The sequence below is a fragment of the Corvus moneduloides genome, chromosome 5 (genome assembly GCF_009650955.1).
Source record: "Corvus moneduloides isolate bCorMon1 chromosome 5, bCorMon1.pri, whole genome shotgun sequence".
NCBI lineage: Eukaryota > Metazoa > Chordata > Aves > Passeriformes > Corvidae > Corvus > Corvus moneduloides.
Window position 1 is genome coordinate 44,542,777 of NC_045480.1, and position 15,476 is coordinate 44,558,252.

At 38.9% G+C, this 15,476-nt stretch overlaps 1 protein-coding gene across 1 annotated transcript; it reads left to right on the forward strand.

Annotated features, from left to right (window-relative positions):
• Positions 1-145: 145 nt before the first annotated feature.
• On the forward strand, positions 146-15,073 carry LRIT3 (leucine rich repeat, Ig-like and transmembrane domains 3). The gene is made up of 4 exons (XM_032110287.1): positions 146-271; positions 1,490-1,968; positions 9,537-9,842; positions 10,868-15,073. Exons 1-4 carry the CDS (start codon positions 156-158, stop codon positions 11,929-11,931), a joined length of 1,965 nt encoding a protein of 654 aa, XP_031966178.1. The 5' UTR covers positions 146-155; the 3' UTR covers positions 11,932-15,073.
• Positions 15,074-15,476: the final 403 nt, after the last annotated feature.

A 15,476-nucleotide genomic window follows, 5' to 3' on the forward strand; every position in this document is an offset into this window, starting at 1 on the left:
CATCTGAAGGTTAAGCAACTACAGATCTCGGCTAATCTGCTGTAATCTGCTGTTGCTAAAAGGATGGCTGCATTCACATTCGTAGCACACTGCACATGAGTGCCTAGGAATAAAGCTTTCACATTTCTTCATGTCAGTTCTTCTGGGAGGAAGCCATGTATCTGTTTATTTACTTCTACCTCCTAGTGAGTTTTTTTGAAGAAGTTCATGGCTTTTGTCCCTCACAATGCACTTGCGTTTACCATGGCAGAAGCGATGGCACTGGAACAAGGTATCTATTTTATTATTTGTTATATAGGGCAATTTATAAGGAAAAGGGTAGAAGAAATTGGAGATAACATTCTCAGAGATTGCAAATTAGTTCTAGCATAGTTGAAACGAAGGCGTATTTTGCATTAGTGTTCTATGGCTAGCAGCATTCCTGAGCAGGAGCAGATGGTGATTATGGCTTTGTACTTAGCAAATAGCTACTCTATATCTTCATTTTTTTCAGGAGGCAATTTATTTCTGCTCCATGACATTCCTGCTATTGCAATGTCATTTCTATTTCTACAAACCAGTTAACTACTGTAAGGTGATTCTGGTTTAAATAAATACAGTAGTTTCTTTTTTTTATTATTTTTTAATCTGCAGTAAATCATGTAATTTTTGATAGTAAGGAGGTTAATTTGAAATGTGGTGACCTGGTATTGTCATGTCAATTTTAGGAGATACTCTTTGTCATTGCTATTTATTGTCACAGCCTATCTGGTATAAAGCTGCACGAGGAAAAAGTAAAATAAAGGAATAATCTAGAGAAAAGGAGGAGAAAATTAAGGATAGACTTATAGAGGGTAGGGGAATCTTCAAGCTAGTATGTGCAAACAATATATGCCAAAAAAATTGATTCCTGAAATCAAATAAGTGAAAATGCTGAGAAATCCCATTTCACTGAAATCATCGTGAGAAGAAAGATCTTGTCATCTCTATAAAGCAAGTAATTTGTACATAGGCATCAGAAAGAGGGCTAGAAAGCTCTTCTTTACTGAGTTTTCATTGGTATATTTTCAATTTTCAGTCTATTCTGAAAGGTAAGTATAGAAAATACTTTGAATCTTCATCATACAGAAAAATTAGAGATTAGTAATCTTCGTTTTGAATTTTAATAATTTTAATAAGGGGGCATGCAGTTCACACTTGAGATACCTGCATGTATTATTCCTTGTACAATGGCTTCTGTCTTTCATTTGCCAATAGAGTGAGGGGTGGATAGATGGTGGTGCTTACATACTTTAGAATCAAGGAAATCTAGGTTTAATGTGAAAGGATCAGTTCTGCTTTGTATTCTTTTTGTCTTTAGAGACTCCATGTTTGTGGAGTTTGTTCAACTTTTAAATGCAGAGGACTGTTCTTGATTTCAGTGTTCTTTGTTCTGGTAGTAAACATTTCTGATAAATAAATGCAAATATGTCTCTCCTTTTTTTTTTTTTTTTTTCCCTCCTTGTGCTAGGTCTGTACTCTGTAATGACCCTGACATGTATGAGATCCCTGTGAATATTCCTGTGGATACTGTAAAACTTCGTATAGAGAAAACTGTCATACGAAGGATTCCAACTGAAGCCTTTTACTACCTGGTAGATCTCAAATACCTGTGGGTCACTTACAACTGTGTGGCCAACATTGATATCAGCAGCTTCTATAACTTGAAACAACTGCATGAGCTGAGGCTGGATGGTAATCTGCTTTCAACTTTCCCTTGGGAATCCCTGTCAGAGATGCCCAACTTACGGACTCTTGATCTGCACAACAACAAAGTGACCAGCATTCCCGCTGATGCTGGCCGCTACCTGAGAAACCTCACCTACCTGGACCTATCCAGCAACAAGCTGACCACCTTGCCATCAGACCTCATGGACATTTGGCCCCCCTTCTCAGGAGCTGTCATGTCCAAGAACACAGACATTCTGGTGACGCAGAGAATAATTTTGGGTATGTTAAACAGCCCGTCTCATTCCTTATTGAAATATACCTAAACATTAAATTGAAAGTGAGAGTTGTTAGGGCACCAGCCTTGGATGCAGGAGAAGGGGTTTTTACCGAGGTCAGACTTCTGGTTTGCTCTGTTATTATTTGTTTATTTTCTGTTGGTAACAGAAAACCATGAATTAAGATAGTGACCTCCATGTGTGTTGTTACCTCAAAGTTATAAAACTGAAGTAAAAGCTATGAGAATCCAGTCTGCAGGAATGCAGGCCATTTGGAGTATTCAGTAGCTATATAAATGCATAACTTAAATTGTGTTTCTGGTGACATTTCCCTCATCTCTGTATGTGTTTGCAACTGTAAGCATGTCCATTTGCAATAGCTTTTTCCAGAGGCTCACAGGCCAAGCAAGTAGCTAGAGCTGATCCTCATATAAAGCCTGTCCTGTGGCATAATGCTGCAGGTGGTGTTGGTGGCTCAAAATAGGGCAACTCTGCTCTTCCTGGGACCTCTGTTGACCTTGCATTACTCTAAAGCTGACTAACTATCCTGAAGGTTTTTGCCCAATTTACATATTGAATATGAGAGAACAGGAATGTGATCCCTACATATCCACAGTACTTTTTATAGTGTTTGAGGTAAATATTTAAGAATAATTTGATCAGACTCTGATTTTTTTCATCATTTGATCCCTTTCTCTAGTATGCAATTGCATCAGTTCTGGTTGTGGCATTGTGCTTTATCTTAACCTTATCTCCACTTCCTAGTCTTGCCAGGGTAACTCCTTTCTCTTCTTCAGTCTCAGGCTGGAACAGTTCTATCAGTAGTGTTCTTTTCTGTCTTTTCTAGTGTTTACACGTAAATGCATGTTTTGATGTTTTTGTAGTGCAGCAGGTGGAAGGGAGGAAAACCAGCTGGCTGTCTCTACTGCAGCAATTCTTTAAGGACTGGTAAAGATCTGTCCTGCATTGTACTGCCTTGTATTTCCAATTTCTTGGTCTAAACCCCCACAATCCACTGTTCATTTGTTCAGCTGCTTTGTTTCACAGCAGAAGCTGCAGCTTGAAACTCTCATTCAGATCATATTTTTTATGAGTAACTTAATAGATGAAAGTAGGCTTCATGGCTTCATAAGCCTGATAACTGTAGGCTTGCATCATTAAAGGGTTTTCTTTTATTCAGGATTGAAAAAAAAAAAGAGCAAAAGCTGTAAAAGTAATTCCATCTCAGTACTCCTTTCCCTGTCCCCGCACTGAAGACTACAGGAGGCTGTAAAGTGGGAGCTGACTGTGCTAGATCTAATCATCATGATCTCCTGTGGGAGTCCATGAGGTTAATTGGTTTTCTTGTCTTATATAGTCCTCACCACTTGAAAGACACAACAAAAGGAACTAAAAAAAAAAAAGAAAAAGAAGCTAAGAAAAAACCCCAAACCCAAGTCAAAAAAACAAACACCAAAAAAATCCTGAAACCTCACACACTCTTCTCTCCCCTTAACTCTGGAACCATCTGCAGGCTTCCTTGGTGCAGGCACTCTTCCAGCCTCCTGTAGTCCTGGCAAACCCTCTGGTGCCAGCATTGAGTTCTTTGGGGGCTTGGGATGTGACCTTTGGACCATTTTCTGTTATGAAATACAATCGGGTTTTAACACAGATCTCCAGAGGGTAACACACACTGGGTTTAAACAGAACCTTGCTTCTCTTTTTTTTTTTTTTTTTTAATGTTAGGTGCTAAGGGAGGCTCTGTGCAGCTATTATAGATTTGCACCTGAGAATACATAATGCCAGGTAGTACTTTCCTTGTGTTACATTGAGTAAATCTACCTTAGATAAGCTGTGAAGGAATTAGGTGGATTTTTTTTTCATTGACATCATAGTTTTCTGAGGAGTGTATCCCAAAGCAGACAGACAGTGCTTGCTACATGAGGAACTCTGTAGTGAATAAGAAAACGTCCCCTTTCTCTGGAGATTAGAAAGTGCAATGCTCTTTGTGTCATGGGTTATTTTGACAAGTTTATTTAGACTCCACTGAGTATTAGTGCTTCTTTTCTGACACCCCTCCTGTCTCTATTGGGCTTGCTGGAGCCTGAGGAAGAAGAAGCGCATCCCATAGATACTCTCCTCCTGCTCTGAGCTACAGATAGGGATCACAGAGGTATGTGGTCAGGAAGGACCTAGCCTGCTGGGATACAGATCCAGAGAAACTGAGCCATTCTGGTAAAGCCAGTGCTGTTCTTAAAGCCTGTGGCCAGACCACCCCAGAGCCTTCCGTAGTAACCTCCTCCAGTGCTTATCTATCAGGATAGTGAGAAAGTTTCTCTTAATATCTAACCTCAATCTCCCTTACTGCAAACTAAGCTGATTACCTCTTGTCCTATAGGGCATGGGCATACAGAAAAACTAATCACCATCTCTTGTAGTAGTCTTTCATAGGTTTTCCTTCCCTGTTTGCCATCCTAACTAACCACACCATTTCTTTCACCAGCTTCTAATATAATATGAAGGTTTTTGGGGGTTTTTTGGTTGATTTTGTTGTTGTTGTTGTTTTGGTTTTTTGTTTGTTTGTTTGTTTTGTGGGCTTTTAAATTTTGTTGTTGTTGTTTGGTTTTTGTTTTGATGGGATTTTTTTGCTTCGTTTTGGTTTTGTTGGGGTTTTTTGTTTGTTTGTTTTTGGTTTGGTTCGGCTTTTTTTTTTTGCTGTGTGTGGTATTTTTTTTTTTTTTTTCATTTTCTACCATAGTTACTGGTTCCATTTGGACTCCTTTAGGTTTAAAAAAATGTTTCTCTTAAAATGTGATGACCACAATTGCATGGTTTGATGCTCAAGAGTGTCCTATGTGCTCCAGCCGCTCTCTGTGGGAGCATTCAGCCTGACCTATGTACCTACATGGAATGGTCACAGCAGCCAGAACTCTGCTGGAAGCTGGGACCCAGAGTAAATAAATGCTGGTTTTGTCTAGTCAGGAAAACAGCAGTCAGATTCTAATTAGTGTAATCAATTATGGCTTGAGCTGTCTTTTGTCCTGGTTCTGTCAAAACAGGATTGTCACTTGTGTGTAATTAACAAGATCAAAACTAACAAGACCCTAATCTCTAATGTTTGTGCAAATGTATTTTTTAACACCAAGAGGCAATTTTATCTTCAGTGTCTTGACTGAACACCAAGATGGTTGCACATATGAGAAATTTCAAGTTCCCCATGTTTGCTTCAAGGACTCTTGGAGGAGCCAAAGACTACTTTTGCCAGAGGACTGGTGTGTTAGCATCCCCGTATTCCAGTTCATCATCTCTGTACTAAGAGGTTTGGGTTTTTTAACTACCTCCCACTGTATGATGTTCCTCTGTGTGTGCATGGTGCTAAATGAAAGAAGGTTAGGGAATATGGCCAAGTGGCTCACTCTGGCTCTCATCCACACAGTTTAGGGCCAGCTCTCTTTAAAGCTGACTGTCTGTTCCACACTTCGTAAGATTTAGCCCTTGGTTCTCTGTGAGCTCTACAGGATTCTAGAGTGACTCTAAAATGTAATTCTGGGGGTGGGGATGTTTTTCCTTCAGTCTAACCTGCCTGAAGTTATGTGAGAATTGCACTGGAAACTGTTCAACTGGGCTTTTGTAACATGAAACAGCAGGGGTATGTTGTATGCCTGAAGGGCTGACAGACATGCAGAATCGTTTGGAGGTACAAAGCCTGCTGCACTTGCATTGGGGGCAGGACAGAGGGGAGCCACCCTTGGTGTGCTCTCATCCATAAGCCTATCAGGGAGCAATCCCTGGAGTGTAAACTGTCCCTGGACCCATGTCTGGCTTTGCCTTGGAAAGTGCTCTTTGGAACAGCTCAAAACAAAGCTGTGGAGTGAGCTGAAAATTAAACAGGGCAAATGATTGGGGGACCAGTGTGTAAATTCATCTGGCCCTCTTGGTTACCTCTGGAGCCATAGCCTAATACTTTGATCCAAATCACAGCTATGTTTCAGCCCTGGCTGCTGTACAGAGATTTACATTTCTGGCAGGAGCGATGGCAGTAGCGTTTTCCGTATGGTGGGCTCTGGTGAGTCACTGAGAGGAACAGAAGAGTCCAGCATTTGACAGAGTGGCAGTTATGTGAGATCTTGCCTCTGTTATGTGCAGAGGTGGCAGAAATTTGGAATGCTGCAGGTCCGTCAGGCTCCCAGCTGTTATGCTGAGCCATTGGGTAGATACTGCTTTTCCTGAAACTACTCCCTAACCATTGCCATGTGACACAGTGTTGGATATGGAATTTGCTGTTTAGAACCATGGATCAAAATGTGTAGGTTCAGTTGGAAAGAGCCTGGGGTAGGCTGGCCCAAGCTGTGGTGAATATTTCTATCAGCCCGAAACTTGAATATTTTACATCTTGCTATTTTGCAGCAACTGAAAAAGCAGTGTGCTACACAAGTTATCGTCCGAGTCTGGTTACTGATTTACAAAGGAAATTTTGCTCGTAGCTAAAGTCCATATTGACACAGCACAGGGAAACCCTGCTACAAAAGACTACGAAAATGTGCATGCACAGACACACATACACGTAAGTTTGCCGTTGTACATGCAAGCACACATACAAATGTGTGAGAGTAAATATAAAATATGTTAAATCTAGAATAAAGGGTTAGAAATATTCTAGAAAAAGAGTAATTAATATTAAAATAACACTGCATTGGTATATCACAATGTATAAATATTTATCAATGTTTGTTTTCTTGGGCTAGTATTTCTTTCTCAGATCAACAAGCTGCCTTGATATTTCTACAAATAATCCAGGGTTTATAAAGACTTTCTCTTTCCTCAGACACATGTGCCATCAGAGATTTATCATTATTTTCATTTTTGCTTCTTAAGAAATTATTTTTTTATTAAAGCTCCCTAATCTTTTCCATTTTCCTATTTTTCCCCCCTTTTTAACCTTTTCCTTATTTTTTAACGTGTTTGTTTTCACTTCTAACATCCTGTCAACACAAGCTGTTAAAGTTCAAAATGCCCCTTGTAGTTTGGAAACTAGGTTTACATTCACATTTCTGTTCTCTTCAACACTAACTGAAGTACAATGAAATTCAGTGTTTTGTCTTGCTTCCAACTCAATAGTGCTTTCATCTTTTCACTTTGGGAATTCACACGACTTGACAATTTACAATGGCTAGAAATAATGTGAATTCTGTCAGATATTGGCAAGACACAGATAAACAGAAGGGTTGTGCCATGGAGGCAAGGAAGGAACTCCTGTAGCTGTATATATTTTGTGTATTTGTGTAAGTCCTGCTTCTTTAGGCAGTTGCACAGGAATCATAATGGATGGGGAAGATGAGGTGACTGACTGACATAACTTTTCCTTCGCCCTACACACAGATGGTCAAACCTGTGTCCCAGGCTGGACTAACAACCATCCAGTCTAGGGACTGTTCATCGTTGCTTCATCATTCCTTTTATTTTGTCAATTTCTGATACCTATTTTACTGACTTTGGCTTTTCTCCAGGACACTGGGAGGATATGAGAGCTATGGAGGTATACATATTAGGCAAAGTTCCTTCACTGAAAGTGGGGTCAGGGAAGTGGTGAAATCACCGTTCCTGGAGGTATTTAAAAGATGTGTAGATGTGGCACTCAGGGACATGGCTCAATGCTGGACTTGGCAGGGCTGGGTTAACAGTTGGACTTGATGGTCTTAAAGGTCTTTTCTAATGTAACCATTTTTTTGGTCTATTTCAAAGGCTTTTGAGTGCTTTGAGTAGGTTAGAAACAATAATAAACCCCTTCCTTTCCTGCTGTAAATTTCTTAACATAGTGAGAAAAATCGACCCCTTACAAGCGAGAAGAAAAAGAAAATGACAGGAGTATTGTCTATAACTACAAAGCTTCCCTAATTGAAAAGATGAGCACAAATAGTTGCATACATGTGCTTGATTGAGCAGAATTTTCATAAGCACAAACAGTTGATGTGTCTAGATATGGAAAACATTTGGATAGTATCTTTTCTCCTTATGAATATATGTGTGAAGTTTGCAGACAAATTTTTATATTTTGGAGATTTTTTTGAGGAAAAGCAGTTGCTGATGCACTTTCCTGTGACTTCTTCTCTGTTCCAGCAAATAATAAGCAGTGAATAGATGTAAAATCTCTTCTGTCTGCAAGGGGTGAAATTGGATTGTGATGTCAAAGTCATGGAATCTCTTCAGGTCAAGTCTTGTTTTAAAGAGCAGGGATTAATTGGGGTTTACCACAGTTTTAACCAATCACTACCATTATGCTCAAAATAACCTAATCTTGGTCTGGTGATAAAAGGAAGAAGTAGTAAAATATTCATGTATTGTTTCACCGGCAGTTTTTTTCCAGAACAAACCCCATGATTTTTCCAAGAGCTGTTTCGATAATTCTTAACAATACACACTGAACAATATTAGCGGGTGTTTAAGGCTCTTTCTTTCTTTTAATACTGGTTTGACTTATATGACTTGTCTATTGTACTGATCAGTAAATTGAGTAGTGAGGGGTCCTTGCATACCATCTTTATTTCAGGCCATAAGTTTTGTTTATTATTAGTACTCGGAAAAAATAAGAAAGGCATACCCAAAAGTGTAAGTCCAGTAAGAAAATACTTGAACTCCTGAGTGATATGCTGGGTTGTATTTTACCTGGTGAAGCCATTGTTGCTCTGTGAAAGTCAACATAGTGGAGTAATCAATAGCAGCTGAGGATTTAGACTGATAATCCTCAGAAATGGCTATTGTCTTTCAATATAATAAGTTCACGAGGAGGGAAAAGCTTCTAATTCATAGACTGGAACCAAGAAGCAAATGTTTTTGTCCCTGACAGAAGAGAGAGAGCGTTCCTATATGCCATCATAAAAATATTGCAGTCATCATGGTGTTTTGTGATCCTTCCTATTTTCTACTCTTCTGTTATTCTTCTTGAATATATTTCAGAGGCTGTACTAAATTGAAGCCAGGCTTGTAACAATATTGGTGTAGTTCAGAGCCAGATAAGAATTTTGTTGGCATAAACCTTTTTCTCCTTAGTCTTTATCCCTTCTTTTCAAGGGGTAGAGATGTTGGTGTAAGCTCTAAACCCTAAAACATCGTGTTCTCCTCAAGCATTGAAAAAGAGGGTCAGGGAAGGTTAAGCTGTAAGAGCCCAAAGAAGGACTTATAGCAGAGGAGAGTGACCTGAAGTAATATCCCTGAGAAGCTGTCTTTCCAGTAGGCACAGGCAGGCGAAAATATATCATCAGTCTTAAGACATCTTTTCAAAGTGTTTCTTTCCTAGATAAATAGCAAAGTTAAGCACAGGTAGTGCCAGCACATCACTATGCTCCTGTAAACTTCTGTGAAGATGATATTTAGCTTAATAAACTTCGATACTGTTCTCCCTAACCTCTGAAAATACTCCCCCACCAATCATCTGAACAAAAAACACAAGTTGAAAGAGAAAAGATTAACTCAGAATAGGTCCAGGACTGTCCTTGAGTGTATTTGGTGGTAGTCATGTGTCATACTGTAATCACAATATCCATATATTGACTGACAATGTTTTTTTTCCTTTCCTCTCTTCTCTCCCTGCCTCAGGTTTTCAGGACAACCCATGGTTTTGCGACTGTCGCATTTCAAAGCTAATTGAATTTTCCAAAATTGTGGACACCTCTGTTGTACTTCTTGATCCATTGGTTTCATGTAGTGGTCCTGAGAACCTGGCAGGAATCTTGTTCCAGAGAGCTGAGTTAGAGCAGTGTCTTAAACCATCTGTGATGACCTCAGCAACAAAAATCACCTCACCACTGGGCAGCAATGTCCTGCTACGCTGTGACGCCACGGGGTACCCAACACCACAGCTCACTTGGACTAGGTCAGACAATATTCCAGTGAACTATACAGGTACAACTGCTCTTTTATAGGAAATGGGAGAACCAAAAACTGTTGGGTTGCTTGTACTTTGAGATCATTGTAGTGAGTAACAGTGGACCATGTATTGCACCAAGCTGGTAGTCATATCTGTGCAATGGTTGTTATGAAATTCTTTGTCTAGTTCTCAGTCTTAACAGGTCCAGCAGAGTGTTTTGATTCTGGATGTGGTCTGTTACAAGAGCAATGTGTGTGGAAGGCAGAAATGGTTGAAGTGGAAGAAGGATAAAGGAAAATGGAGGTTGGGTTAGCTGAACCCTAACTCAGAAGCTGGAAAGCAGAAAGGAGAATTTGTTGCTGGAACGTCTGTTCGAAAATGTTAATGTTGAAAAAGCCAGTGAGGCCATAAATGAACCAGTTAAAACTCAGCATTGTAAACACAAGATTTTCCAAATTCATGTTTTCTGTGTTATTTGCAAATGTTGCAAGGCTGTCATTGTCTGATATCATTCTAGCTGCTATGACAGATACTTACGTAGTAACTTAAATGTAATAAATGCTACTTGCTAATGCCAAGGAGTTAGCAGTTATCATGGGTCTGATGAAGGTAAGAGTACTGAAATATCTTAGGACAAAGGTAATTTCCAATAGTGTTTTAAATGGGTTGCACGATCAGTGTCACGTGAAGTCAGTGGGTCTTGTATTTGAGAGTCAATAGCAACTTTAAGACATTTGATTTCACTTTATGTGGTTTTGTTTTTCTTAGTGAAACTGCAAACTATATTCTAATTACCAGACATTTGTTTCCATTTTGACCGAAGCTGAGCACTTTTATTAATAATAGAGTATGGCTGGGAATTCCACAGTTTGTTTTGGAAATGTGGTTTAGTTTTGGGGTTTTTTTGTTGTTGTTGGGGTTTTTTTGACGGCTTGTTTTTAATTTTTATAATTTTCATACATGTGATTCCTTCTGGCAGAAAGGGAAGAAGTAGTCTAATAATGTTTACTTCCTCTTTACTTCCCATTCATAATGTTTTACTTTCTGCATTTTCCCATAGTAATTCAAGAAACTCCTGGAGAGGGTGTCAGATGGTCCATAATAAGCTTGACAGGAATTTCATACAAGGATGCAGGAGAATACAGATGTAAAGCCAAGAACTTGGCAGGAATGTCAGAAGCTGCTGTGACTGTCACAGTGGTTGGTGTAGTTACTACAACTCTGTCACCACAGAAGTATGGAAGGAAGCCAGAGGCTGAGAGACAGAATACAACTCAGGAGGAATCCAAGCAGGAACCCGAGAGGACAACCACACCTCTTCCCACCACACCAACCACCACGGCTCTGGTTAGCACTGAAAGATCAACCAGCATGACATTTACTGACAAAAAGCAATCCAGGCTCATGTTAGATGGAAGGAAAATTTCAAAGGCAGTGACAAATGGGAACAAAAAGCAGACTGGAGATTTAAGCAAGAAAGGTGAGGATACTTCATTGAATACAGCAGGTGTGGCTGAGCAAAATGTTACTGTGAAGGACCTAAGAGTAATCAGTGAAACTGATGAAAGGGTGACCTTAACTTGGAACACTCTCAGTGCCACAGGCAATTCTGCTGTGACTGTATTATACTCCAAGTATGGTGAGAAAGATATGTTGCCTCTCAGCACTGATTCTAACAAAAACAAAGTCACAATTGATGGTTTGCAACCTAGTACTCAGTATATGGCATGTGTCTCACCCAAAGGGGTGCCACCTACAAAAGAGCAGTGTGTTGTTTTCTCCACTGATGGGTTAACTGATGAAAGCAGCTCTCAGTTTTCTATTCTGATAGTGGCCAGCAGTGCAGCATGCGTGGTTATTTTACCTCTGATATTTTTCTTACTCTACAAAGTTTTAAAACTTCATTTAAGACCAAAATCTGCAAAGGAAGCTGAACTTGCAAAAGAGACCTATGTGCAATTTGAAACAGTGTCGCTGAAGCCTCGAACGCTGAGTGCAGGAGACCAGCTCTGGGCACGAAGGTACACAGATGAGTCAGAAAGACTTCTCCTTTGCTCTAGGTCAAGCATGGATTCTCAAATGACCTTCAAAAGTGAGGGCTCCAGGTCTGAGTATCTGTGTTGAAGGGTGAGGGTGGAGATGAAATAAATAATAGGTAAAATTACTTCAAAATGATGATACTGCATGTGGAAGCAGGTTGATGCTAGATGATGGTCAGAATACATTATTTGATGTAGAGTTTTACTGGATGGTGGTGGGTAGGAGGGAGAATAGACGAAAAATATTGCCTGTTTATTTTCTTTGTTTTCATGTTTGTGATTTTGGATGTGAAGAAATGATGTTCTTCCAAAGAAAAATACAGCATGAAATGGTTCCCTGGGTAAAGATATTCTATGTTTTTATTAAAACATTCTGTTTTCTCTTCCCTCATTTCATCACATGGTGTGCTAGTTGCATGTATCAAACATGAATCTCAATTTTCTTGAAAGCTATGTACTTCAAAATTTTAGAAAAACAGTTTTAGCTACTTCTATTGGGGTCAAAACTTTATGTGAATATACAAGTTTTCTTCTGATGTTAGCTTGTGCTTTGAGGTGTTATACAGCTGTTTGTACAGTATCTTGTGTTGAAAGTATTCTCATGCTGGTTGAGACTGAAGTCACAGTTTATGGACTCTTGAGAGGTACAAAACACATTGTATTGTCATTTTGCAGACGATATTGCAAAGGGCAAAGAAGCTGCTTTAGTGTCCTGAAGCTCAGGTAAGATACTATGAGGTACTCAGAGTGACACTAGATAATAATATTAATTTACATCAAATGATCTTATTGCAAAATCTCAGCCTTAGAATTTACTTGGATGTGTCTGTCCATATACCTCAATTTCAGAAATCTCTGTACAGAAAATTCTGTGGTACTGTGTAATACCACGCACAGTCTTAAATCTATATATTACACAGATATTGCACAACATTATGTACTACACTGCATTAATATAATACATTTCGAGATACAGCAAGAGGAGTTTTTTCCTCAGGTCATGTTGGATGTGAAGTTTAATGAGCATAGTGAAAGTTAATTGTGAGTATGCTTCCGGATGTTTAAAAATCAGGAATTAATAGTAACAATGAATTCAGAATGGCCTATTAATCTTAATAATGAATAGTCTATTCTGGGGCTAATTTTTTTGATGCCTGAAGTAAATAAGAGAACTTTCGTTGTTCTAGGTTCAGATATTTTGTTTCGAAGTATGTATGAATTGTGAGCCACAGTTTTTCCTTAAAATTACAGCTGTGTTCTTTTCTTGGACCTTTCTATGCCTAGAGGAACTGGGGTTTTTTTGCTAGGAAATTGGAAATCTACACATTCCAGAGGGAGAAATATTACTCAAAGCTACAAACCAAAGCTTAGTTTGTCAGCTTCAAAACAGTGGCATTTCTCAGTGTCACTAATGTAGGATGAAATTTTGCCTGCTGGAATGCTGATGAGCCTATCTTGTAAGGCCTGGCTTCGTGAGAGGAAAACATTTTGCCCAAAAGCCACCAACATAAAATCATGGTGGGAAAGGAGCACACTGAAAAATCTCTGTAGTACCTACACCATGGTGTTCAGTGACCAGGATTAGTAGAATGAGTATTTGAGACTATGGGAGCTGTAATAAAGAAGCATGTGAGGTGTTCAAAAGTGCAAAATTAGCTTGCCCGCTTAGAATTAGCCTTGGTATTCCTTTCTGTGTTACAATTATGTGCGGTTACAAATCAGTCTTTCTTCTTTTTCCATGAATTATTTGGATTGCAATGAAAATGGTTTTAGCTTTTTAAGAGGAATATTTTACTTTGGCAGGGTTGTTTTTTTTTTTTTTTAATTTAGGATTTTTTAGGGAAAACAGATTCTTTTTGTGTCAAAACCAAGGTTCATCTGACAAGTTAATGGCAAACCAAGTTTTTAACAGGACCTGAAGCGTTACAATATCTGCCTTCTATTTTCCTGATAGACAGTATAGTTGGTAGTTGTTGAAGGTGTTTCCAATTAAAACCACCATGTTTGTTAATGAGAATGATTGTTTTAACTTTTCTTTTTTTCCTGGAAAGTATTTGATTTCAGGTTTCAAAGCTCTAAATCTAGTTCTGAAGATCAAAGTGGTATCACCTGACTTGTAGGTGATACATCAATATGTTGAACTGAGGTGGTGCACAGTTTGCTTGAGAGAGCTCACTTGTGAATGTTAAACCTTTTGGTTTGACTAATCCTTGTGGAATTAGCATGTCCTAAAGTTAGAAATTAATCTCTGGCCCCATGGGCTATCAGTATATCAAAGATGGAATTTACTATAAAGAGAATGTTCCTTCAAGAAAACATGTTATACATAATTTTTTCCACAGTTCTTGAGGCAAAAGTTACGTAATTGAGACATGCTTCTGTAACTCACGTCAAAACACCAAATGTGCTGGGGAATTTTGGTAGGAATTTGACACAAAGGGCAAATGACACAATAAAGATGTTTGCACTGTATCACGCAGGATTGGTTTAATTAAAGAGCTGAAGAAATACTTTGCGAACAGATGTAATTTTTTATTTTGTCAATTGCTAATGATGGAATCATTGTGAGATAGATTTTGTCACCAATGATCATTTGTACAATGTCTTCTGAAATGCAGTGCTGGATCAATCATCAGTATGAACAATGATAACTTTAATCTGTGCTTGCTTGGTAGGAGCATTTGGAGAGGATTTAATCCATGTTTATGTATCACCTTTCATATATTTTGCACTTTGTTTTCTGAATTCATCCTGCTTTTCACCAAAAAGGTTAGACCTCTTTTTGTACATTACCTACAATCAAAATTGGATGACTAATGAAATAACTGAGTAATGCGAGCTGAATTCTAAGTAAACCTAATTTTTACTGAGAGCTTCAGTGGGCCTTAGTACTTATAATAGTAAACCATGATCTTAGCTTCAATGTGCACTTACTAAGCCAAACTTAAGGCATCCATGCATCTATTTTAGTTCTTGCTTGCCATTGCTCACAGTGGACTTTCTATTCCTTGCACCACATCAGATTCTCATACTGTTTTCAGGCAGGGAATTAAGAGAGAAAACTCTTTCATGTGTAACATGGAAATGTCTGTAATTGCAAAACCATCAGACTTGGACTGTACCTAGGAGGCTAAACAAAGGACATTTTAAACTCAATACCTTTTCAAAGAAGTAAGTAAAATAGAAGTTGTTTTGATGTGAAAATAAAAAATTGTTTTTATACAAGACAATGTGTTTTCCTGACCCTTTTGTCTTTGTTTATAGCTTTAGACAATATGTGATGAGTGTAGCTGTGGGGGCAAAAAGAAATCTGAAAAGGAATGAGAGAGAATACAGGAAGAAAGCTGAGAAACAACAGAAGAAGGGTGATATCCTAGAGAATTCTGGGACTGTGTGCCACAAAGTATTTTGCTTGAAATTTTGCCATGACAAGGGTACTGGGGCATCTGCAGCCAGGTAAAATGATGGGTGAAGATACTGTCCTTACTGCAATGATTGGAGCACTACACATGCCCCGTTTTGACAAGGCGGGGGCAGCTATGAAATCGGAGTGTGGAACAATGGTACCGGGGAAATTTGAAGAATGCACTTGAAGCTGGCCTTGAAGTCTGCCTGTGTCCCAGTCAAAGT

What these genes read in the sequence shown, in the direction of transcription:
- LRIT3 (XM_032110287.1), top strand. Translation starts at nt 156, where the DNA reads ATGTATCTGTTTATTTACTTCTACCTCCTAGTGAGTTTTTTTGAAGAA. An exon ending in AGCGATGGCACTGGAACAAG is followed by an intron (nt 272 to 1,489) that starts GTATCTATTTTA and finishes TCCTTGTGCTAG; the next exon opens with GTCTGTACTCTGTAATGACC. An exon ending in TATTCCAGTGAACTATACAG is followed by an intron (nt 9,843 to 10,867) that starts GTACAACTGCTC and finishes ATTTTCCCATAG; the next exon opens with TAATTCAAGAAACTCCTGGA.